General features: G+C 37.2%; 2 protein-coding genes across 2 annotated transcripts; both read right to left on the reverse strand.

Annotated features, from left to right (window-relative positions):
- Positions 1 to 30: 30 nt before the first annotated feature.
- LACS8 (AMP-dependent synthetase and ligase family protein) lies at positions 31 to 10904 on the reverse strand. The gene is made up of 12 exons (XM_077381509.1): positions 10763 to 10904; positions 6924 to 7567; positions 5985 to 6065; positions 4902 to 5174; positions 3326 to 3457; positions 3059 to 3232; positions 2697 to 2926; positions 2315 to 2432; positions 1632 to 1763; positions 1422 to 1556; positions 1127 to 1333; positions 31 to 518 (listed from the first exon to the last, which is right to left on the reverse strand). Exons 2-12 carry the CDS (start codon positions 7470 to 7472, stop codon positions 354 to 356), a joined length of 2196 nt encoding a protein of 731 aa, XP_077237624.1. The 5' UTR covers positions 7473 to 7567; positions 10763 to 10904; the 3' UTR covers positions 31 to 353.
- Positions 10905 to 15978: 5074 nt separating this feature from the next.
- On the reverse strand, positions 15979 to 25466 carry LOC143878206 (cytoplasmic dynein 2 light intermediate chain). The gene is made up of 3 exons (XM_077380504.1): positions 25051 to 25466; positions 19617 to 19805; positions 15979 to 16510 (listed from the first exon to the last, which is right to left on the reverse strand). The coding sequence occupies exons 1-3, from the start codon at positions 25288 to 25290 to the stop codon at positions 16427 to 16429; spliced, it is 513 nt and encodes a 170-aa protein (XP_077236619.1). The 5' UTR covers positions 25291 to 25466; the 3' UTR covers positions 15979 to 16426.
- Between the last annotated feature and the right edge of the window lie 177 nt (positions 25467 to 25643).

The raw sequence follows: 25643 nt of genomic DNA on the forward strand, positions 1-25643 counted from the left end.
TTCAACGGAATTTTTGCTAAACGTAGTTAATGGCTTCCAAACAGGACCTGATGTTCTATTTACAGATAACATCATTATACATGTAGTTCTAACTGCTCATAGTTTTCCTTGAAAAATTATGCCAAATCATACTTCCATTTGAAAGCTACTGATCCATGCGTAGGCAAAAGTGAAGGGTCTGGATCAGGTATCTCATGTTAAGTAGTCCAGTGGTATCATTCCCCCTATGGTATGGGAATATTATAATAAGCAGCATATTCAATCAGATATTAAAGACTAATAAGTTCTAAAAGCAAATTATATCAGTCCGGATTAATGGTGAAATAGAAGCAAATCCAGTAACCTTCCTCTTCTCACAGGTAGAGTTTTTCGAGCTCATCTTTGAACCTCATCTTCAACTGCTCCCTCTTTATCTTGAGAGCCGCAGTAACCAATCCCGATTCTGGCGTCCATGGATCTGCCACTAACTTAATTTTTGCTGGGATTTCAAACTTGTCGAGCTTCGCTTCTTTTCCTGCCTGCACCACAACAAAAAACACAAGCTTCAGACGTGTAGAAACTCCACACCATACATGTTTCAGTTAAAAAGGTGAGTGAGTTTTTCTTAACACCAGGAAACTCTCGGCCTTTTCCTTCACTACTTTCACATTAGATCAAGGGTATAGATATAAATGTGAATAGACATAGAGACGGAAAAGTTGACGAGGATTTGATGTCCAATCACAGTTGTGAGCCGAATTACTCTTGTAAACATGTCCCTATCATCGATCCCCATTTTCCTCACGAAAACGGGTTCCCTTCTTCGTAGCAGCTCTCATTAATTTTTGAGGAATCAAATACATATCATGCCTTTTAATCCACCCCTGGTGGTCTTGGAGTGATTTCAACAAGAAACTCTACCATACATAAGGAAACCAGGAGCTCAGTTCTAAATTGGATGCATGACTGGAAATTATCTAATATAGTTAAGTGCAAAACAGCAAATTTTGTGGCCAAAAAATTCAAGGTATGAATGCGGAATAACATGTGGCAAGTTTCATTGTACTTAGACTGTTCATATATCAAAATGTAAAAAGCATTGTCCCGTAATAAATGCAATGTAAGCAAAAAACTTGCACAAACTAACCTTCAGAAGAGACTGCTGGACTTCACGAACTGTTTCATCCTTCTGGCAAAGATCTGGAAAATCTTTGTACCCAACCCCAGTAGCTTGAGCCCAGTTCTCAAGGACCTGGTGTGAAGGGGAAACCAAGGCCACACAATAGCTGTGGAAAGGATTTGCAAAGACCATGATATTCTCCACGTATTTGCTTGTCACCAGTGCTGCCTCAATCTGTAGCAGCATAGGAGATTGAACCATTCAACTATTTCCATAAAAGATACATAGATTTGATTGAGTAGTAATGGGTAGCTTCATATACCTTGCCAAGTGAAATGTACTCTCCATGTTGAAGTTTTACTATATCCTTCTTTCTATCAACAATTTCAAGACATCCATCAGGGTGAAATTGTCCTATGTCACCAGTATAAAACCACCGAATCCCCCTCTCATCCACCTATATCATATACGGACCAATGAAGGACAATTATGGCATAATAAAGGTTATGACTTAAAAGGTAGAGAGCCTTACTTTGTACACCTCATTCGTTTTCTCTTCATTTTTAAAATAACCCGGAGTTACACTGTATCCTCCAACTACAATCTCTCCCCGAGGCATTGGTTTGTCAGAAGTCAGGTATCCACCTTCTTCCCAAGACACAAGCTGTAAGTTCACATGTAAACAAAGATTATTATAAAAACAGAGTACGTTCATTATCTCCATAAAGTTATCCACTTGGTAGTTTGAAGAAATTGAAGCGAGAAATCCATTTAACTAAGTTGTATTGGAATACCTAAAGACAGTTGTATGCAGAAAGATTCATAACCCAGAAGAAAACTAACACTCCATTACCATACAAAGCAACTCTGAAATTGATGTTTACAATGGAACCACAATTTGCTTCCGGGCACTATCGACGAATAGTTTTACTGAGAAAATTAGCCTTATTATAGAAAATAGACTCAGTAATGGAGTAACTCAGTATCTAATTACAACTTCTTATGCTGCCTACTTCTGTGTATTGGAATAGTGTATGGTGCACAGTTCCAATTAAAGTAATAGGCCATAAATCAATTACAATCATACTAGGCCAATATATACAATGGCCTAGCATACATTATTATTATTATTACTATTATTATTATACTAATAATAAACAAAATAAATACCCTCTGAAAAAGAAAAGAAAATAGAAGAAAGAGAGAGAGAGAGACCTTGATGTAGCAACAAGGAAGAGGTGGACCCACACGACCCACAGTCATGTCATCCCACTCAGAAAAAGCTGCTCCTGCACATGTCTCAGTTAAGCCATATCCTTGACCTATTCGAGCCCTGAAGTATGAATTGCCACACCAAAATCAGGCAAAAATTCAAGTCAGTTAATTCTACTAGAACCTACATTTCGGCATTTCGCCCATTGTCAATATCATTTAAGGACTAGATGGGGATAAATGATATCACCGCACACCAAAATTTTCAGTTTAACATGCTTTATTGGCTTCGGAAACAGTCCAACATAGTATTATTATAATAAAATCTAACAAAGTCAAACGTTTGTTCATGAGTATCCAGGGAAAATATAGAAAAATTAATTACCCCATCCATATATTGATGAATCTTTGCGTGTTTCTAGATAAAGGAGCTCCACCACTAAGCATGAAACGTATGCGTCCCCCGAGAACAGCGCGTATTCTCCTGAAAACAAATGCATCCCAGAAAGTTGTTTCTAATCCCCAAGCTCCAAACCAACTTCCTTCAATAGCTGCAAGTCTGCGTTTATATCCAATATTTAAAAGCTTCTTGGATATCCCACCCTTCTCCTCAACCTACGGATTAAGTAAAATAAGTTCTGACAGAACAAATGGATAACAGCCCTACACAGTTATCCATATATTCAATTTAGAAAGATACTAAAACAAAATGTGGGACTTATCACTTTATGGAAACCCAATTCAAACCTTTTTCAGCACGCCATCTCGAACACGATCCATAATAGCTGGAACGGCAGCCATAAGGGTTGGCTTTAATACAGGAGCATCTCCTTGGGTTCCTTTCTTGATCTTATTTGATGAATCAGATAAAGTCATAGGTGAACCATAACCTATTGCAACTCCTGCGGAGAACATAACAGACTGGACAACCACACAAGATTCATTCACATAATCTATTTAGAAATGGATTGTTATGCTTTTACGTTAATACAAGAAGGGTTCACATAAGATGACCTCCGCTGCTAGTTCTAAAACATGAGCTAGGGGCAAGTATGCCAAGTAAACGTCACTGCTGCCTAAGCCAGGAATGATAGTCATAACCGCAGCTGCAGTTGCCACAATGTTTCCATGAGTCATAATAACCCCCTGCAGGCATGGCACAATATTAGGGAGTGGGAGGAAGCATGCTACTCGAGCCATGAAAGATATATACTTAACCTTTAAGAGTGGAAAGACATAAAGAAGCAAGCAGATTTTGAAAGAGTTTGGTCTGAGTTTGGGCAAGCAAGCAAAAGCACAAAGTTATAAACAAGCATGAAAAGTCGAAAGTTAACAAGCAACAAGCAGAAAGTATCAAGGGGATAAGCAAAGACATGTGAATTAACATCAGATGAATGGTGTGCATCTCTCTCTGTGTGAATACATAATTCCATAAGTGAAAATAAGTTTAACAGGCATACATGTCCCCCTTCTCCTTATTTAGAGGCTAGTTTCATCATTCATGGTTCCAACTGAAAGATTTAGAATGCAACAATTGAAATCTTGATAATGAAGTGTATTGGACAACTAACTCAACAGTTAAATAGTATCCAAGCAAATATGGTTCAACACTCAACCTGGCAAGGACCTCATGCAAGCACCACGTGATCCTTGTATGGTGTCCACATGCATTTTTCCTTGGAAAAGTGTCAACATGCAACAGTAATAGGTGTCACCCATCTATTTGAATCTTCTGGGGGCCTCTATGGATAGGCCATGCCCCCAAAATTTCCCATATAACAATCCTAAATCTCAGTGTTCATGAAATTTTCCCCTTAAATGTGTACTATTGCTTTTTAAATTTTCAATTGTCCATTTATATTCAACAAGTTAAAGGGTTATGGCCATCCAATCATAAGAGCGGCAGATGAAAACAAAAGCACCCATAACTTTATTTACTGCTCGACCATGCATAAAGTGCAGTCACTTCCAGTGAGGGATCAGCTCCCGACAAAGGTGCCCTACCATGTACTTGCAATTATAGATAGCTACTCAGATCAGAATCATGTAACACAAGTGACATTCTATAATTGTGTGAAGGTGAAAATGTTTACTTACTCAATTCCGGAAGTTGAGCCCTATTATGTAGCTGAAGAAGTTGTAGAAGAGCACCACAGTTCAGGTCACAACACACGGGGGATTCAATTCAGCAGCAGGTGAACATGTTTAGTGCATATATGAATGTATGTTCTCTTAGTTATATTTAAGCATAATAATACATAATTACATACTGATTTATCTTGTGTGTGTGTCACAGAGAGAGAGAGAGAGAGAGAGAGAGAGAGAGAGAGAGAGAAGTGCAGCACATGTGATCTCAAGTATCTATTGAGAGGCAGACCACTTGTCCAGGTCAGATCCAGCAGAGAATTTGAATTGCATGATTGTCTCTAAGTACAAATTTCTGGGATAATTATTAGTTTCTTTTCCTTTTCAGTCAATATTTATCTCATTTAAGTGTTAAAAATGTAACTAGTCAAGCTTATGGGCCATGTGCTAGCGGTCTACAATATTAATCTGTAAAAAGATGAAGGAAGAAACAAACGGAGCAGACCTTAGGTAGCCCAGTGCTGCCACTGGTATACATTATGACAGCAACATCATCTTTGGCAGGTAGTCGTGGTTGAACAGGATTTCCTTTCCCAAGCTTTTCAACTTCAGAAAAAGATGCTACTTGCCAATGTCTCATATTGGCAATTAAATCAGGATCAATCGTAATTCCATCATCTTCGAAGTAAACAACCTGCTTAATTGTCTCCAAGCTTGAGCTTATTCCAGCTATTCTTTTCAATTGCTTAGAATCACATATCAATGTCGATACTTGTGTCTGTCAAATAAAAGAGCTATGAATCAGATTAGCCATGACCTGAGGAAAAAACAGGCTAATGACATACTTTGCATGCATTAAATCATCAAATTAGCAAATCTAATTTACATCACTTGCAGAAAAACATATTTTACACAAAACCAGGATAAAGAGGTACAGTTAGCAGGATTATGTGCAGCCTTACTAAGTCTATGTTTTACTTACCACTAAACAAGCTGAAATCCATACAGAAGAGTTATGCTGTCTTCGATTACATGATAAGATAAAACATAGAATACATACAGACCTTTTTTTGCAGCCAAAAAATGTGCATTCTCAGGTGCAAAAGAGGAATAAAAACTATAATGACTGGACTGTGGAGAGCTTTAACAAGCATTATTATAGAGAAATACAAAGGAAACCAAAAAAAATCGTTTGAAATGAGTCATATACTAAATTATTAAAACAAGTTGCAGTCAATATTACAGAGATATAGAACAACCATTCCATTCTTAGATATAATTACAAATAAAACTGCTTTCTATGGTTTTGAATTGAAGAGTGCTAACAAAAGACAGTAAGAGAATTTTTCGAAGACAAATTGGAGCCGAAATAACTCCCATTAAATGTGAATTATTAATCAATTAAATTATTAATTAATTATTTAATTATTATTCATTAGTATGTATTATTACAAATAAAACTGCTTTCTATGGTTTTGAATTGAAGAGTGCTGGGTTCTTCCCCCATCCTAAGTAATACGACAGTTCAAGGATAGCATACCAAATTGAAACATAGTAATAAAATTTGTACATGGATGAAAGTTCCCACCTCGTTAAGTGAGTGAATGAGAGCATCCTCGCCGAGAGAAGCATAGATTGTAACAACTGTAATATTTTGACGGAAACAACCCTGGCATCAGAAAACAAATATAAATGAATCTCTGCCATTTGATGTAAATCTGTAATCTTTAGGTTTTTTAGTAAATCATTATCTTCTTCAGAGGGCAAAAAAGGAAAACAAGTACACAAATGTGTTAATTTGGAATGCACAAATTCCTACTCATTTCCTACAAGAGGAAACTAAGCACTTTCTTTCCCATCTCCAGACCTGTGTGGAAAGTCGAAGGGGTGAGGACAGGCATTGAAGGCTCCTGTGAGGCAAGGCATGCCTCTCAGATTTCCTTTTCTCTTAATTAAAATACAAAGATTAGGGGGAGGGGGAGGGGATTTAAATAAATGAAAGTTATTGGAATTGTGCATAGATTACCAACAATCAACAATTCGATCCAATATTTAACCCTAGCAAGTGGATTAAAAGTAATCAGTAAGCATAAATAAGCAGTAAAAAAAGTTTCAGAGCCAAAACATAATAGTTAGAAATATGAAATACAACCCTCTATGGGCTCATTCATCCATCACACTATAATATGGGGTGAGAAAATTGATACAGTTGCAGTTTCATTCAGTATAAACCCGCCAGACCCTCAAATAATTAGTGGACTCTGTGCAGCATAAGATTGGCATCAATCCTTCATATATCCGAGTTTGACATTAAAGCAGACAACAATATAGGAGGGAGAAAAACTTGCAACAGAAACTAATCAAGTGACATAATCAATAGTTTGGCATAACTGTCCATAAACAAATAACTATGCATATCACTTAAATTTAAAAAAAAACATCTTTATAACTATCAAACAGATATAAGAGAACCAAACATAAACAAGAATGCGTATTTTTCAATCTAAGAAAAAGATTGGCAAGAAACCTGGAGAGCAGTGAACCACTCTGCTCTGGTTTCAGCAAAAATTGCAACACGGCTATCCACATTATGACCCAACTTGACTAGACCAGAAATGAAGTTGCAAGCACGAAGAAATATTTCTCCATAAGTTTTCCACTCATACTCCCCTAGGTGTAGCTTCTCAAGCTTCCTCCCGTCACTAGCTGTCAATACTTCCCTGCTAATGAGCTTCCTTGATCCAAGAAAACGATCCTCAGCGTACTTTCTGCAAGATTGCTCAAAAAGGGCAGCGATAGTCGTAGCCGCTTCCCAAGGAAATTCAACCAACGTGGGAAACCTATGGTTACGCATTGTAAAACCTGCCTCACCACCAACCTCTACTGGAACTCCTCTTTGTTTAACCTTTTTCTTGCTGATGAATATTGAGGACAGCAATAAAGGTATAATAAGGCCAAGAATAGTTGCACCCACAATCCCATATAACCCATGGCCTCTCCCCCAAAACATGTAATTTCCTTCAGCCGAGCTTTGCAGCAACGGAGAGTTCAAATGGCTTCCGTCAGCATCTCCCATGGTGTATATTTAAGGTTTCTCAAAGACCATGTCTTTCCAAATGGCCACCAAATAGAATTCTGAATAACCAATCAGGATTTACTATAAATGAGTCCCTGTTTCAAGCCAATTCACACAAACACAAACAAATAAAATATTAGAACCACTAACCCAGGATGTCTTCATTAAATGAATTCATGATATGAAGTTTTAAATTTAAATTCGACATGTTACAAGAATCGTAATTTATCTAAACAATAGGGAAAAAGTACCACTATGAAAAGCCTTACAGAGTGAGTTTCAGCATGCAATTTATAGAAATGGGCCACGTTATGAATCCAAAGATCGGAAATCATTTACATGATTGAAATGCTAGTAACTCCATAGAGAAAGAGGGGTTAACGAAAATTAGAAAATGAGTCCCTGTTTCAACAAGGAGAACTGTACAGCCATTGACATTTTCCTGGAATTTTTCGTGGACCTTTGTGAGATAAATAGTCTTCTTGTGAAATTCTAAATGTGCAGTAAGTCTCTGTATCTTAAATGTGAAATTGAATACTTGAAATTCAAAAGACCCTTTTTATTTTTTTATTTTTGCTCTTGTGGAATAACAGAGATAAATGATTTTTTTTTGTTTCCACAACTATGGATTTTAATAAAACGATAATGCCACAACACTATCAGTTATGGTGGTTACACAATTTGTGTGTATATACTGAATACATTGAAACCAGACCTTGTCTCAAGGACAACTTGTGGAATGTAAAATGACCACAAACTAATAGAAAATGAACTGACAAAAGGCAAATGTACACCCTTGTTTTCAAATGGCACTCGTGGAATGTAAAACAAAGAGAAGTGCCATTTTCAAAACAAGGGAGTGCAGACATAATTTCCAGCAACCGAAACTTGCCCCTAAAAAAGGGATGATCAGATTGGTGAACTGTGACTTGAAATAAAATACATGAACTGACGTGTCAATATTTTCTGAGGAAAAACCAAAATAAGTTAGATATATTCAGGAACATTTTGATCTATCTCACATACAAAGAAATGAGGCATAAGAATCAACTGTTAAACAATCAATTGCAGCTTCTTTTTTCATTAATACATTTTGCATTTAAAAACGTCAACTGTATAACATGTTCATACTATGTTAAGTCATCAACTTTGCATTTTGTTAAGCATCGAATGAATAGCAATCTCAAAACAAATAAATGAAATAATGAATATAAAATACTAAATATCTAAAATATTAAACACCAGAAAAGAAAAAGATGACAAATTTTAAGTAATATTGAAACCACTATGGCACTATCCAGTTGAATCTGTTAATGTAAAAGACGTCTTTGCTAAACATAGGAAACAGCAAGAAGTTAGATGTTTCATAACAATTTAATAAGATGAGAGAAGAAAGAAAGCAATATAAGTACATCCCAGTTCATAAAGTGAACGAAAGATAACAATCTTGCTGTGATTTTTATAAGCTAAATACGTTCAATGCATGTGAAACTTGCATATTATGCACTAAAATGCATACCAGTGATACCACAAACTACAGACCATCATATGAATTTATTATAACATGCTGAATTTTCAGATGACATTTACCAGATGAAAAAAACAAGAGAAAATGTTAGGGGTGCAATTGGACTATGTCCAGGTTAAAACCAACCCATCTTTTGACCAAAGCTTCAATCATTCAGGCCCTAACACTTAGCAACAAAAATACACCAAAATAGGAACCTACTTTCAAAAGGGTCTGGTATAAACACCCTTAAAATTAGGCATGAACCATGTCAATTTTTACTATATGTAAAAAAAAAAAACACAAACCAAAAGTAAAAGCAGATCAAACAAGACAAATTGACAGTAAAAATGCCTAAGTTTAGGATTGTCAATAGAAATTCCCTACAACATTGCTACAATGGCATACTTCTTAGCAAATTTTAGAAAAGGGCGGCCCAGTGCATGAGGCTCCCGCCATTGCGGGGTCTTGCAATGGCATACATTTCTTAAGGAATTTTATCTTGTAGTTAATTCATGCAATTCGACTGGCATACATTTCCCAAAGCACAGTTAATATTAGGAAGAGAGATAACCGGGTTCATTTGAATTACGATGCAGCTACTTCATATTATGACGAAGTGCAGAAGTAATGCATAACATAGGCCAAGTCTGATCAAACTGAGCTGTGCACATGGTGATGCCATTAAAAAAACTGTGCACCCGGTGGTGGTCTCAACCAGTGTTTCAGAAATCGGACTCAAGTGAGAACTTGGATAAGTTGAAAAAGGGGGTTGTGGTCATAATGCGGGCAAGTGAAAGGAGTTCTGATTGACTTGGTAGGGCAAAACGTGGACTCTGACAAGAACACGGCCAAGGTAAAAGGAATTCGACTCAATGAGTTTTTAAACAGTGATCTCAACCTTAGATTACTAATGCCCAAAATTCTCTCTAGTTGAACAATCCTAACAATCCAATCAATAGCCAAATGGCCGGCCAGAAAAAGACACAAACAACAGTCCACAATCCACATCAAAGGACAAAATTATGCTAGTTGGATGATTCGGAGCGTCCAATTAAAGTAGCTTTAGGCCATGGGCAATCCAAAGTGGGGGCCATCAGGTGGGCAGTCCCAATCTCTCAAATGGCATGGCCATCTAGGGCAATACGGGCATAAATTCTAACAGAAAATGAGACCTGCGTAGTTAAATTTTCCAAAAACTAACCTCCAAGAAAATCAAACACCCCCTAAATATTCTACTAGAAACCAAACTAAGATCAGTGGGGAACAGAAATTTCAATTTGAAGATTTTATACATATGACTGATAACAGCAGGAACCTAAATTCATACACACGAAAAAGAAGAAAAAAATCCACACGAACTAAGCTAAATTGATGATATCAGTGAATTTTTTTTCACTTGAAATGATATTTATCTGATTAAATTTCAGATAAATAGGCAATAAATCGTAGACAATCAAGATTCTTTTCAGCAGACACGCAATCTAGCAAAACGAATTTTCAATCTAAACAATTAAAAAGAATCTATAAACAACACCAAAACAAAAATCATCAAATAATACAGAACAATATAGTAATAGAACCTATAATTCCATTCAAAACACTAGTAAGTATCATCCGCAAGTAAAATAAACCCTAGTTTCCAAAAATAACGAATTATAAAGATTTCTTAACCGATTCAGGATAGAAAGAACAGCAAACGATCGTCTAGAGAACTCAATTAAAGTCAAAATCTGAGGTTCGAATACGATCTGGAGAAAAGAAAATGAGATTCGGATTTGACCTCTAGAAAAGGAGATAAAATGAGGAGGTCTTTTTCTCTCTTCCTTTGCTACAGACTCGCAGTGTAAAGAAAATGGGAAAAGGTGGCCCTGGATCGGAGGCAATTTGAAGAGAATAATTATGTGTAGAAAATAAAAACGCCCCAATTTCGACTCAAAACTACGAAAATGCCCCTCCTATAAATTGACAGGAGGTTTGACATGAATCATCTCAGCTGTCCGATTACTATCTTGCAAATAGATGGCTAAGAAAATATGAGCAATAATGGATGATCGAATGATTTTGATGATCAAACTTTGCAAGCCTGCAGCTCCATCAGTTTAGGAGGGAAATGATGGGTCCCACTAAATGTGGTCCCGACTAATGGTCCATTGGGTCTGAACTAGTAAATTTGGAGTACCCAGCGTCCTGAAAGCACGGAAGAAAAAAAACCCGTTACGAATCAAAAATACGAAAATACCCTTATTCGTAGTTACTCTCAGCTTGGGAATCAGCTGTTTTTGGTTGAAACGTAGCATTTAGTGTCGTTACGTTATTTGCCAAGAACATGGGGGGCATAAATATCTCTAGTTTTCTGCCTAAAATTGAGCATTTTGTCTGAAACGTGTCTCACAGAGATTGAGCGTTTGAAAGCATCTACGTGGGGGATGACGATATCTCGTATTTCAACTCTCGAAGCGGCACGGGCCACGAGTTTCAGACTTTACTTCAGGAGGTTTCAAACAAACAACCAAGTGCAACTCGGCTCGGTTTTTGAGAATTCGAGTTGAGCTTTTACCTTAAAATCGGGTCGGATTCGGTCGATTCTAGTTCATATTTAGCAAAAGCTCAACCAGACCCTACCCAAGTGGTTACACAGGCAAGTGTCGGCAAGTAGTTACACAGGCATAGTCCTGGTGAGAGCAGAGACATTTGAGAAGGAATGATGGAGATGGGGTTGATGAGTGGCTAAAAATCATGAAAAGTCGATCCTATATTGAGTAGAGTTTTTTGTTCCCGGAATTTTATCCGCTTCTCACCACTTGGAGACACTAGTTCCCTGATTTTTAGCCACCCACACTTCGAAATCCTAGTTTATTATCGGAAAAATAAAGTCATTAGCCAAGCATGCCCTTAGATGAATATTCTTTCAACTTATTTTTGTTCTTTTACTGTTCTTTTGTTAAGAGTAATGCTAGGGAAGGTGGGAAACCGGTCATTTGGTTTAGGAAAATCACCAAAAAAAGTAATTTTTTGGGTAGTGATATATCCTATTAACTTACCAAAAATCTTTTAGGCTCACCGACCCACCACAAGCCCGTTTCTATTTATTTTTTTCACTTTTGCGCGTTTTACACCCTAAAAAGATGGGATTCTACAGAGCGACTCGGAGTCGCTTCCCAGCTCCCATCAATCCGTTTCTCACTTGGTTATTTAGCTAAGAATGAGAAGCCTTGCCTAACACACCCGAATTTTTTTTCCTAAAATTTCCTTTTTTTGAAATAGGAAAAAAAACTTCAACTGACCCTATTCACTTTTTATTTAGAGGGATCTTCAATTTATGATGATATCCCTTTAAATTAACCACGATCATATTATTTCCCTATATATTGTTAAAAGGAAAAGGTTTCTAAGAAAAAAATTTCTATCCGAAATGTTTTTCTTTCAATCCAAATAGGCCTAAAGTGTGTGTTTGGATTTAGGGAAAATTTATTGAGAAAAAAAAATCCAGGGTTTAGCATGGTTGCGATTTTGATTAAAAATAGAGAAAAAATTATATTTTGGAAAAAAAAATCCATAGAAAAAGAGTTTACCAAATGCTGGAGATTTCATTTTCTATAGAAAAATTTTCATAGAAAATCATTTTCCTCCGGATTGGAATTCAATATGATCTAAACATACTAACACTCCGATCCCCATTACACGTTATGTACACTCCGAGCCCCTATGATCCAAACGGTTCATTCATTGGATCATAGGGGCTTTTAAAAAATTACAAGTTATGCACAGCATGCAGTATTCTTTTTTTGGCTGCATGCACGTCCAGCCCAAAAAGACAGTGGGCTCACATTATTTTGGTGGTCCAAGCCATTCATTTGTTGGTCCTTGAAGTGGATAGAATGTGTCCAGAAAATGACCTCCATAGGATCATCCTAACACTCCGATCCCAATTTTAAACCTAAACAATCGGAGGGTTAGGATCACGCTACGGAGGAGATTTTTTGGGCACTTCCTATCCACGTCAAGGACCAACAAATGAATGGCTTGGATCACCAAAATAATTTGGGCCCACTGCATTTTTGGTAGGGGTGCAACTTGGGTCGTGTTGGGTTAGGTTGAGGCCACCCGACCCAACACAAGGAACCCATTTTTCCAAACCAACCCGATTTCCAACCCAGTTGGGTTCAACCCGACCCAACCGATTTATAATGTCCTCAACCCAACCCGACCCAATTTCCAATTCGGGTTGGGTCGAGTTGACCCAATTTGATATCGTACCAGCAGTTGTTGAGTTATGGCCTTATTGGTTGCAGAAGTTTATTGGTCATTTGTTTGATGGCACTAACCACCTCAAGCCGGGTTATTTTGGATTTTGAGAACCAATTGTGAGTCATCAATAATCAGTTTTTGACTCACAATCGGTTCTCATAATAAAAAACAAACAGGAACTAACAATTAACAAAGCTACCAGTCTAAAACTCAGGTAAAAGGTTGAAAAGATTAAAAAAAACTTAACAAAATAAGCCGGGTTACAATTCAGGTCGGGTTGTCCGATACCCCAACCTGATCCGACTTGATTTGCAAATCGGGTTACAAAATCCCAACCCGACGCGGAAAAACCCAACCAAAAAAAGAGTTGAGCCCGACCCAAGTTGCAACCGTTGCACCCCTAATTTCTGGGCTGCACGTGCATGGCTAAAATTTGTCAATTAAGAGAGCCTGGGAGAGAGAGAGTTCAAAAGATATACTTATTGAGAGAGACACCAAGGAGAGATTTTAGGGGTTTGGAAGGTGATATAAGAAAGGGTAAAATGGGTAATAGGCAAAATTAAAAGTTATTTATGGTATGATCGGTAATTAAGAAAGTTTTGGGGGATTCATGTATATACGATTTTATCCCGGGGGGTTTCTAAGTAGTTTTCCCGATCTTTTTTTATATATCAGAAGCTACCGAAATCATTTAGTTACTGTTTTGTCTTTAACATCAAGAAAACGAGAAAGTGTTTTTCCTGGTTACGGAACTCACTTCCTTCCCCAAATCATCTCAAGAGAATAATTGAAGCTTAGGCGGAGAAGAAAATGAGAAAATGTTAACTTCAAAGTATTGGGTAAGTGAACTAATTATTTACCCAAATCATCTACAGTGGAGTCATGAAGGTTTCTTATTGGGAAAAACCTGAAAGTGGGTGGTTGAAAGTGAATACCGATGGTTCTGTGAAGAGAATTATTGATTGTTCTGTGGAGTAGAATGTTGCAGGAATAGGGGAGATTTTCAGGGATAATAATGGTTATCCTTGCATGGCATTCTCACTACCTCTTGATTCAGGATCTATTCATCTCGTAGAATTGGAAGTCATTCGAGTAGCAATTGAATTTGCTCTCTACAAAGGATATTACAAGCTTTGGATTGAAACAGATTCAAAATTTGCTGCTGAAGCAATAAATCATAAATGGATTATCAAGTTATCCTCTAAACGCGCAGGGGATCCTTGTCTGCATCACAAGATTACTGAAGCAATTGAAAGAGTGGAAAGTCACGCACATCTTGAGAGAAGCAAACGGAGCTGTGGACTACTTATCAAAATGCAAAATACCATTTTCCAGCGACAGTATTTCTTTCAATACTTTTCCAGCAAAGCTATGGAAAATTATTGAAGAGGATAACCTGGAACATATACATATTCGGAAGGAAAAATCTCGCCACAGTCGGAAGCGTTGTCACTATCAAAAACCTGGTCATGTGATGGATATTTGCCTAGCAATGAAAGCTATAGCGATAAAAGAAGATTTTGCGAAGCAATGAAGACAATATGGATTTAGACGAAGGAGGATTACACGAGGGTTATCTGCCAAGGCAAAAAAAATTATTGGTTTCGGAGGCATAATCCTGGACCCCTAATCGTGGAAGGCGACACAATTGCTTGGGCCAAGAACAAGATTTGTGAGCCCTAGCGGCTTGCTAGCAAAATCGATGGGTGTTACGTCCTCAAATCGTTCATTTGAGAAGATCTGCGAATGGTATGGCTGATGATTTGGCTGAGGCGGGGTCGACCGTGCGTCCACCCTTTTTTCTTTTTCTTTTTTATGAAGATGATTCTACGAATCCACTGTAATCAATGATTTGGAATCTTGATTCCTCTGGTATGATACTTTTGCTGTAATGTGACATCTTGTCCCTATCTGCCTTTTTATGCGCCTTTGCAATATAATATTTGTTACCTTTTCAAAACAAATAGGTGGTTTTTCTTTGCCTAGGACAGAATGACTTTGTTGCAAATTTACTCGTCTTTTTTCTTCTCTCATTACTCCACTTTTTTGGATTTTCTCTTCAGCGTCCCCAGAATAATAGGCCAAGAGTAAGACAATCTGCTTGGTCTTGGGGCAAATCCAATTTGGATCTACCTTAACCATAGCTTAGTAGCTTGTCCAAACAAGAATGATTCTGATGGGCACTTGTTTGATCTTTGATTGGGATCGGGTGACAACTTTTCACTAGAAAGTTCTATCCTCCTTTCTCTTTGAGAATCACAGTCCCATGGAAATTCACAGCCATGGTTTTAAATTTCGGTTTCAGACCCCACCGAAACCAAAATCTCGATTTCGGCCAAAATCTGGCAAAACAATAAAAACACTATTTTATTTTATTCCAAATTTAGGTCGAAATTTCAGTAAGATATTAAATTAATTTAAAAAAAAAAACAGTTTTTTGCGTGAAATTTCAGGGAAAAATACCATTTCAGATTTCGGTGTCGGTCTCTACCGAAATTTCAGATTTCGGTCGAAGTTTAAAACCATGTTCACAGCAGCAAGGTCCCATTCTGACCTGTAAAAAAATAAAATACAATGTTTAACATAAATAGTAATCAACAAGCACAATGGGATGGGATAATGAACATTTAGCATTGTCCTTTCCCAAATTGAACAGATCTGATGAATTCAGTCTCAACTATTTTCTTTTGCCATCATTTGAATTTTCTGGATGGGATAATGAACAATTAGCATTTGAAACCTACGATAAAGCCACAAATTCCAAAGCACTAGTATAAAAAGTTACAATTAAAATTGTGAATACAATAACAAAGAATTACAGATTGACAACCTGTCACCAGAATTAGACTTGCATGTACATATTTTGATGACCATATAACCCATAGACATGCTGTAAAATGGGCTTAAATGATAGAAAAGCTCATAATGAACATATATCAGCCCTTTTTTTTACTTGGTAAAATGTCTTCCCTTTCAACCTTTAGATTGTAGCTTCGAGGATTGGTATCCCAAGAAATCTCTTCACAACCATCTACTACCGACATTTGAACATTCAAGTAGATTCTCATACTTACCTCCATTTATGGAGTCATTTAAGGCCGCAGCCAAGCATGCCACTGGAAAAAATTGTGTTTTTTTAGGGTATCTGTAGTGAGGAAATGATAGCTAATAAAAAACTATTAGGACGCCGAATCAGTCACTTGGTCTTACGGTTGACGCTTTCCTCAACTCTTGTCAGCGCATCTGTCAGCACGTCGATGCTCCAATCCTTCACATCCTCCTGCAGATCATAAGTTGATTCATGTTAAATATCAAACATCAACAAAATTAAGCTCTAATCATCATTTAAACAAGAACAACGAAAAAATAAATGCAGAATATTAGTAATTATAAATACAGGTCCATTAGTTCTGTACTCTCAAAAAATAACAATACGAAGCAAATAATATTTGAAGGGAAGCTAGCAAGAATAAAGCAAATATGCAAAACTATAGTTTGTGTAGTTATTAGTCCATGTAGGACCAATGGATGGTCCACTATTTTGTTTAAAAAAACATAGGCTGAAAGCAATGGAAATGCCATTGCCTTCTAAAGGAGTACCGGCCGTCTAACAGAGTACTTTCTTAGTGTCTACCTCTTTTTATTGCAACAACCGTAAACCCCTTTTAGGAGGGAAACCTTGGACAACCATTAATGGCACCAGTCAGGATCCACACACTGCGGATTTTTCTCCTTCTATGCCGCAGAAACTACCCTCCGAGCACAGGGCTATCTCTGATTTACCTGATTCCTAAGCCTACCAAAAAGGTTGGTTTCTACAAGGTGAATTTCGACAATATCTTGACCAGAATCTCCTGTGTGTAGCTTCACCACCAAAGCTTACCTCCCAAGAATCACACCATTGAAATTTCCTGATGACAGGAGATTATATTAGTAGAACCATAGAACCAAGAGTTCCTTAAAGGTCACATGAATACTAGACATTTCTCAATCAACCCATAAAAGTAGCTGGAGGGAGGCGACAAGGTTTCCCATAAGCCAAATAACCTAAAAGCGTGAGATTTGAGATGCAAGTTTTTTCCAAGAAATAGCCGCATAAAATGAGGAATATAGGTTTCTTGAAGGATACATCCAAATAGATGCGGAAGGAAACGAATAAGGGCGAGAAATTGGTGTTAAAAACAACAGCCGTGTGTTGCTTCATGATATGATTCAGTCGTCTTAGTCATAGATTCGGTTATTTTATATTGGACATGTGTTATTTTTTTATATGTATAATTTTCTTCAGATTTAGTGACATTTATTTAACTTAGATGCAGGGGATGTCCACATCTAGTGACATTTTTAGTAAATACAACAATTGGCAATTGACATTTTTATAACAGCCAAAAGAAGAGGGCTCTAGAGAGGAATTTTGACATTTTGAAGAAAGCTAAAGGAGCTCCTAGTCGCAAGGTATTTTGAAGAAACACACACAATTACTCCTCTCCTCTCTTGTACGTTCATTTTTCTCCCCTTTCCATTTCACGCTTCTTGGTTGGATTTATAAATTGTTTCCCTTTTGCCTGTTATCTTTATCCCCCTAGATTATTTCTCCATTTTCTTGGATCTTAATCTTGATCTTGATCTTAACTGGATCTTTATCTTCTCTTGATTTTGATCTTTTTCTCAATCTTGATCTTTCCCAACTAGTTTGGGAAAAAGGCTTTGTTGAGTTGAGTTGAGTCTCAATTTTGATCTTCCCCTCTCTTCCTGCTCTTGATCATTCCTTGATCTTGATCATGGATATTCTTTCTTTCATTTCTCCTTGTCTTCGTTGAGATCAGCTATTCTTTCCCTCGCTCTAATTTTCTCTCTTTCCTCTCGCGGAGACATTCTGCAGCAAATGGTAAATGTACAAAGCCCAGCATGAAAGGTTTTAAATTTCGACCGAAATTTCGGATTTCGGTCAACACCGAAACCGAAATTTCCGAAACGTACCAAATTTCGGTTGAAATTTAATTTCGGTTGAAATTTCGGAAATATATCATTATTTTATTCCTTCACGGAATTTCAGCCGAAATTTCGGCTGAAATTTAGGTAATTTCGCCCGAAATTTCGGGAGAAAGATCCGTCGTTTCGATTTGATCTACGGAATTTCGACCGAAATTTCGGGAATTCGGCTAAAATTTTGGTTTCAGTGAATCCCGAAATTATAGCCGAAACCGAAATTTAAAACCTTGCCAGTATGTCACTCACTCGCAGGTACAAATCGTTTGCTATTCATTTGAGCAGCTTACCCCCATCTTCCCAACCCCTAAACCTTTTCCATCAAATTTACACGTTTATTTTCCATAATTAGCCCTAACCTCATCACCCGGCACTGACCACATCATCCACCATTATTCCGTTACCTCTCTATTATAGGCTTGTTTATTTAACATTAATGGGCTATTTTGCTTATGAACTTGATATACGAAACCTACATTGGCTAAATTAATTTCTATTTGATGAATGAACTCTAAAGTTTAGAATTTCTATGAATACCCTAGCTGAATTTGATTATTATGCTTAGTTTAACCTGTTTTGGGAGTGCATGCTGCTGTTGTTATTTATCTATACCTCATTTATGCAAGTAAATTCCCGGAAGTCAACCTGTGAACCCAAGTTTTGCACCATTTCAAGATCCCGCCAAAACAAGCAGCACAGAATGGGGATTTCGGAGAGAATAATTACAGAAGGAACACATATTTTCGAAGAATTATTAAACCAAAGTTGGCAAGGGGGCTTAAGGACACTAAATGGCTGTCAAGACTGGAAGCTAGGTACAAGTCCAAGGCCAGGTCAGCTGCACCACAATCTGCTCAGATAGAGCCCATAAATGGCATTTCCGACAGAAGAATTGCTTTATTATGACAAGAAGTGGTTCAATTTCATGTACACTTCCACTAACAAATCAAATTTGTTTGACCCAATGGGTTGCCATGGATTTATCTGAAAAATTAGCGTGTACAGATGCCACTGTGAGGCTCAAATCCATGGTCATAAGGTCAACAGCCATAATGCCGTAGATAAAAGAATTAATCTCGGGAAGAAGAAGACGAAGAGGAGAAGAACAGCAATTAATCCCATGAAGAAGAAGATTAAGACAGTAAAAAACAAAGGGTAATTCGGTAACTGAAAAAAAAATCAGAGCTCATGTCTAACATGGGGTTCCAAATTAGTAAGAGTTCATTGACCAAAAAACCTCTTCCACATTAGATTTTCAAATACAAAACAACAAGATAACTGATACAAGTAGAAAGTTATCGGTCCATAATAATTAGCTAGCCCATTCTACCTTCAGCAAAACACAAGAAAAAGGAGGATGTAGAAATTGTCAATGATGAAAAAAATCTGTATCTTACCACCCGCAAGGGTTCTCCAGTCCTTAGGCGTGCATTTGGGCGAGCAAGCTTGGATTCAAAAGGAGTCCTTGGCCTTATTTCTTGAATTTCATCCCATTCTTCGCGACTAAGCATCCTAACTGTTCCTTGCTCCGCAGGAGCATTCCGTATTTTGCGCTCAATCCTCTCTTGGGTTTTGGATTCGTCATACTGCCAGTACAGTTCGATACAGAAAAATTACAACAAGCAACACATGAATTTCAACACTGGTAACCAACTGGCATTTAATCCAATGGGAATGCAACAACAATAATTGGAACATTGAAGGACAGGTCGGGAATTAAACATGAAAGCATATCAGCAAAGATGCCCCAAGGTGCACAAAGAAAAAACGTAACACTGCGAAGGCGCACAAAAAAAGGGGCAAGGTGTAAAAAGCACGTCAAGGCATACACGTCTCCTATGAAAGGCATAAGCCTCGCAGGTAAACCACAATAGTGTGTCATTTTTATGGCTTGAACCCAATATTTTTTTATTTTTTCTTGATTTTCTTAACTTAAACCCAAATAGTGCTTCTCAACCTTGAGGTCGCAGGTTCGATCTCAGCATACCAATCAAACAAAAAACAAAAACAAATAGTGCCTACGTTTAGTTGAGGTGTGTCTTATAAGACCTATTTCTTTTGAATGATCTTATAAGACCTATTTCATAACCTAATGTCATCTATTTGATTATTTTAGAAAAATGTGGGATTTTAAAGAGTTTCTTTCCTAAACCTTGTTTCAGTGATTTCTCCCCAATCATTCAATGGAATCAAAATTCATCACTTTCGTGGAATTTTTATCATCAAAGAAAATGCATTGGGGTGGAACTGTATGTGAATGGGAAGTCCTTCAAACAATTAGTCTATTGGAGTGCTTTGATCTCCTAAGATGTAAAATAGGTGACAAGAAGGATACTGCATGGACATATACAAAGGTAATAGATTCAGAGAACTCTTTTATATGAGATTTGCTAGCGTCCATCGCAGAAGGCATTTCGCGGATGGTCTGTTGCATGTGAGTTAGGCTTACTTTTCAGCAGATTTTGTCTTCATTCATGAGGTGGTTGCGCTCACATGCATCAGACCATCCGTGAAATGCCTTTAGTGTGGTGACTTGTGACTTTATGTATTTGATTATTCATATGTTTTACATGGGAGATTGGGAATGTGGGAATGTAACGTAAACTTGTTAATCTCTCTTCTATGCATTATTCTGTTGATGAGTTAGCAATGACAGTTGGATAATGTAACTGATATTTTATTTTGTTACTGTATTGGTGGTTAGCTGGTGATATTTGGTTGGAAATGAAGCACATGTTCTTTTTCTAGAGTTTTCATTATTGGAAACAAACTTTTTTATGAAAGATTCCCGTCCAAAAAAGACTGCCCAACGTTGGAGCTCATTTTTTACCTATTTAGGGGCAAAATCAAGAAAAGTCGTAAACTAGAAAGTTGTAGATCTTTCTAACAAGTACAATCACAAATTTTTTAGATAAGTACATAAAAGTTATGGCCGTTTTACTAACCTGACAATATTAGCCATTTCTTTTATTTTTAGCAACCAAATCCAATCAAATCTCCTCTAAATTTTGGATGCCCAACATGTGTAGACCACATGTTTGGACGCCCAACCCATGTGGCCGAACCACACATGTGGTTCCCACATGGGCTAAAAGTCCATGGGCTTTTTGGTTCATAGGCTCTTTAGGTTCATGGGCTTTTCAGGGTGTATTTTTGGGCTTTTTCAAAAGAATTCATAAGATTTACACCTTGAGACTAATGCTTGACACCTTGAAAGGAAAAAAACTTGAAACCTAAAAATTTGATCAAATAAAGGTAAAGAAAAAAGAAAAGAGACCCCCTTTTTACAGCGTTTTGGGAAGGAAGGACTACCTCAAGAGAACATAAGCAACCATTTGACAAATCATAACATAAGGTGTCAAACAAACAACAAAATCAAACTGTTAAGGAATTGAAAAATAATAGTTTTTCAAATTTGGGGAGTATTACATCATGCGAACCTTAGCTACTCATAGATTTGAAAAATCGAGAAATATGCCATAAAAAAGAAACTTAATTTTACTTAATCGAGAAATAAAAGGAAAAAAGAAACAGGAGATTGCTTTTTCAGGGTTTCGGGAATTTTGAGGAGCCCTGTTTCATGGGAAACTAAGCAACTGAAAAATTCAAAAATTCAAAAAAAAAAAAGAAGCAGCGAACTTTCAGTTGGTCGAGAAACTAAAAAATATATTTTAAAAAAAGCAATGTTATATTCTTTTTAGGGTTTGGAGTTGTAGAATTTAAGGAGCATTTACCATCATGATTACCTTATCAGTTCAAAATTAGAACAAATATCATACAAGAAAAGGTGAATTCCATCTTAACTAAGATTTAGATGGGTTTATACTTCTCAGGGTTTGAGGTGGGTTTATATTAAGCTGAATTCCATCTTAAACAAAATGAATTCCAATTAACCCAGAAATTAAAAAAAGAAACCGATAAAAACAAGCTTTTTCACGATTAAAAGAAAAAGAGGGATTCCCTTCTCGGGGCCGTTTGGATACACAAATTTTAGAATCCAGGATTTCTTCAAAACTGTAGATGAGAGAGTAGAGAAGAAGCGGACCAGCCGTCGTTTTCTGATTTCTTGCCCTTCTTCCGTCAGCGGGAGAGCAGCAAATCACCCCATGTTTCCAGGTTTTAGAAATCGCAAGATGCGGGATAGATTTCAAAAACCTGGATTTCTTACTTAAAATCGAAGAAATGCTGCCAAGACAGCACACAGCAGGTTGATCACGAACCCTCTTGTACACTGTTTTCAAGCTAAAACCAGGATTCTAAAAGGGGCAAGGTGTAAAAAAGCAAGTCAAGGCATACACTTCTCCTATGAAAGGCATAAGCCTCGCAGGTAAACCACAATAGTGTGTCATTTTTATGACTTGAACCCAAGATTTTTTATTTTTTCTTGATCTTCTTAACTTAACCCAAATAGTGCTTCTCAACCTTGAAGTCGCAGGTTCGATCTCAGCATACCAATCAAAAAAACAAAATAAAAAAAAAAACAAATAGTGCCTAAGTTTAGTTGAGGTGTGTCTTATAAGACCTATTTCTATTGAATGATCTTATAAGACCTATTTCATAACCTAATATCATCTATTTGATGATTTTAGAAAAAATGTGAGATTTTAGAGAGTTTCTTTCCTAAACCTTTGTTTCGGTGATTTCTCCCCAATCATTCAATGGAATCAAAATTCATCACTTTCGAGGAATTTTTATCATCAAAGAAAATGCATTGGGGTGGAATTGTATGTGAATGGGAAGTCCTTCAAACAATGAGTCTATTGGAATGCTTTGATCTCCTAAGATGTAAAATAGGTGATGAGAAGGATACTGCATGGACATATACAAAAGTAATAGATTCAGAGAACTTTTTTATATGGGATTTGCTAGCGTCCATCGCAGAAGGCATTTTGCAGATGGTCTGTTGCATGTGGGTTAGGCTCACTTTTCAGCAGATTTTGTCTTCATTAATGAGGTGGTTGCGCTCACATGCATCAGACCATCCGTGAAATGCCTTTAGTGTGGTGACTTGTGACTTTATGTATTTGATTATTCATATGTTTTACGTGGCGGTTCATTCATCTGACCATGGACTAGAGCTACTTTTGATTATGCAATATTTTCTTCATTAATAACTCCGGATTCTTTCATTTCCATGTAAAGATCATTTCCTTCGCGAGTACGTTCGCCTACTCCGCCAAATACAGATACACCTCCATGAGCTTTGGCAATGTTGTTGATCAATTCCATGATGAGTACTGTTTTACCCACTCCAGCTCCTCCGAATAGTCCGATTTTTCCTCCACGGCGATAAGGAGCTAAAAGATCCACCACTTTAATCCCTGTTTCAAAGATAGATAATCTTGTATCTAACTGGATAAAAGCAGGCGCAGACCTATGAATAGGAGATGTTGTGCGAGTATCTACAGGACCTAAATTATCAACAGGCTCTCCAAGAACATTGAAAATTCGTCCGAGTGTAGCCCCACCGACTGGAACACTTAGAGGGGCTCTCCAAGAACACCTTGAGACTAACGCTTGACACCTCGAAAGGAAAAAAGCTTGAAACCTAAAAACTTGATCAAATAAAGGTTAAAAAAAAAAGGGACCATTTTTACAAGGTTTTGGGAAGGAAGGACTACCTCAAGAGAACATAAGCAACCATTTGACAAATCATAACATAAGGTGTCAAACAAACAACAAAATCAAATTGTTAAGGAATTGCAAAAAAAAAATAGTTTTTCAAATTTGGGGAGTATTACATCATGCGAACCTTAGCTACTCACAGATTTGAAAAATCGAGAAATATGCCATAAAAAAGAAACTGAATTTTACTTAATCGAGAAATAAAAGGAAAAAAGAAACAGGAGATTGCTTTTTCAGGGTTTCGGGAATTTTGAGGAGCCCTGTTTCATGGGAAACTAAGCAACTGAAAAATTCAAAAAAAAAGCAGCGAACTTTCAGTTGGTCGAGAAACTAAAAAATATATTTTAAAAAAAAGCGATGTTATATTCCTTTTAGGGTTTGGAGTTGTAGAATTTAAGGAGCATTTACCATCATGATTACTTTATCAGTTCAAAATTAGAACAGATATCATACAAGAAAAGCTGAATTCCATCTTAACTAAGATTTAGATGGGTTTATACTTTTCAGGGTTTGAGGTGGGTTTATATTAAGCTGAATTCCATCTTAAACAAAATGAATTCCAATTAACCCAGAAATTTAAAAAAGAAACCGAAAAAAACAAGCTTTTTCACAATTAAAAGAAAAAAGACGGATTCCCCTCTAGGGGCCATTTGATACACGGATTTTATAATCCGGGATTTCTTCAAAATTGTAGATGAGAGACAAGAGAAGAAGCGGACCCGCCGTCGTTTTCTGATTTCTTGCCCTTCTTCCGTCAGCAAGAGAGCAGCAAATCATCCCATGTTTCCAGGTTTTAGAAATCGCAAGATGCGGGATAGATTTCAAAAACCTGGATTTCTTACTTAAACTCCAAGAAATGCTGCCAGGACAGCACACAGCAGCTTGATCATGAACCCTCTTGTATACTGTTTTCAAGCTAAAACCTGGATTCTACAATCCGCAGCCCCCTAGGGTTTTGAGGTTTCGGAATTAGGAGAGCATTACCATCATCAGAACCTTGAATTAAAAGGGAAAGCAATAAAGAATATTTTTCACAGTTATAAGAAAGAGGGATTTACTCCTAGGGTTTTGAGGTTTTGGAATTAGGGGAGCATTACCATCATCAGAACCTTGAAATTAAAGAGGAATGCAATAAAGATTATTATTCACAAATCACAGTTAAAGAAAGAGAGATTTACTTCTAGGGTTTTGAGGTCTTGGAATTACCATCATCAAAACCTTAGCAAAGAGCGCAACTGCGACTGCGGTGAGAACCATGGGCATGGTAGCGGAGTCGAGAAATGCTTTGGATTCCGGAACGTCTACGAGGATTTCGTCCTTTTTAGGGTTCTTCTTATTTCTCCTCGCCTTCTCTGATTCCGCGATTTTCCTCTTCAGGGCTTCGCTCGGACGCCACGTATGTAACAGTCTCCGATATGGGAATGTAGCACGGACGCTTCCAAACATCTCCTTGGTAGGGATTTTGGATCTGGAAGAAATAGGAAGAAGGGGAGGAGGCCCTTTTGATTCAGTGAACTACTGCCTTTTACGATCACAATTGCAAACGCCGGAAAACACTCGAGCCCGGGTATAGAACGTGGGGTGAAACTCAACCATTTACTCACCCCGAACCCGACCCGACCCGACCTGGCCCTTTTTTTATGTGGCACATCATAAAAAAAAATTCTATAAAAATATTTATAAGGCAAGTCGTGCGAGAAAAACGGAGAGGGGAGATTAGGGTGCATTTTCAACCATTCTAATTAAATTTCTTGATTTTGGTTTTATTTTTTATTTTTATTTTCTTATTTAGTAATTCA

Source organism: Tasmannia lanceolata, unplaced genomic scaffold, assembly GCF_043159265.1.
Source record: "Tasmannia lanceolata isolate RefF3 unplaced genomic scaffold, GAP_Taslan_0.1 ptg000006l, whole genome shotgun sequence".
NCBI classification, from domain to species: Eukaryota; Viridiplantae; Streptophyta; class Magnoliopsida; order Canellales; family Winteraceae; genus Tasmannia; species Tasmannia lanceolata.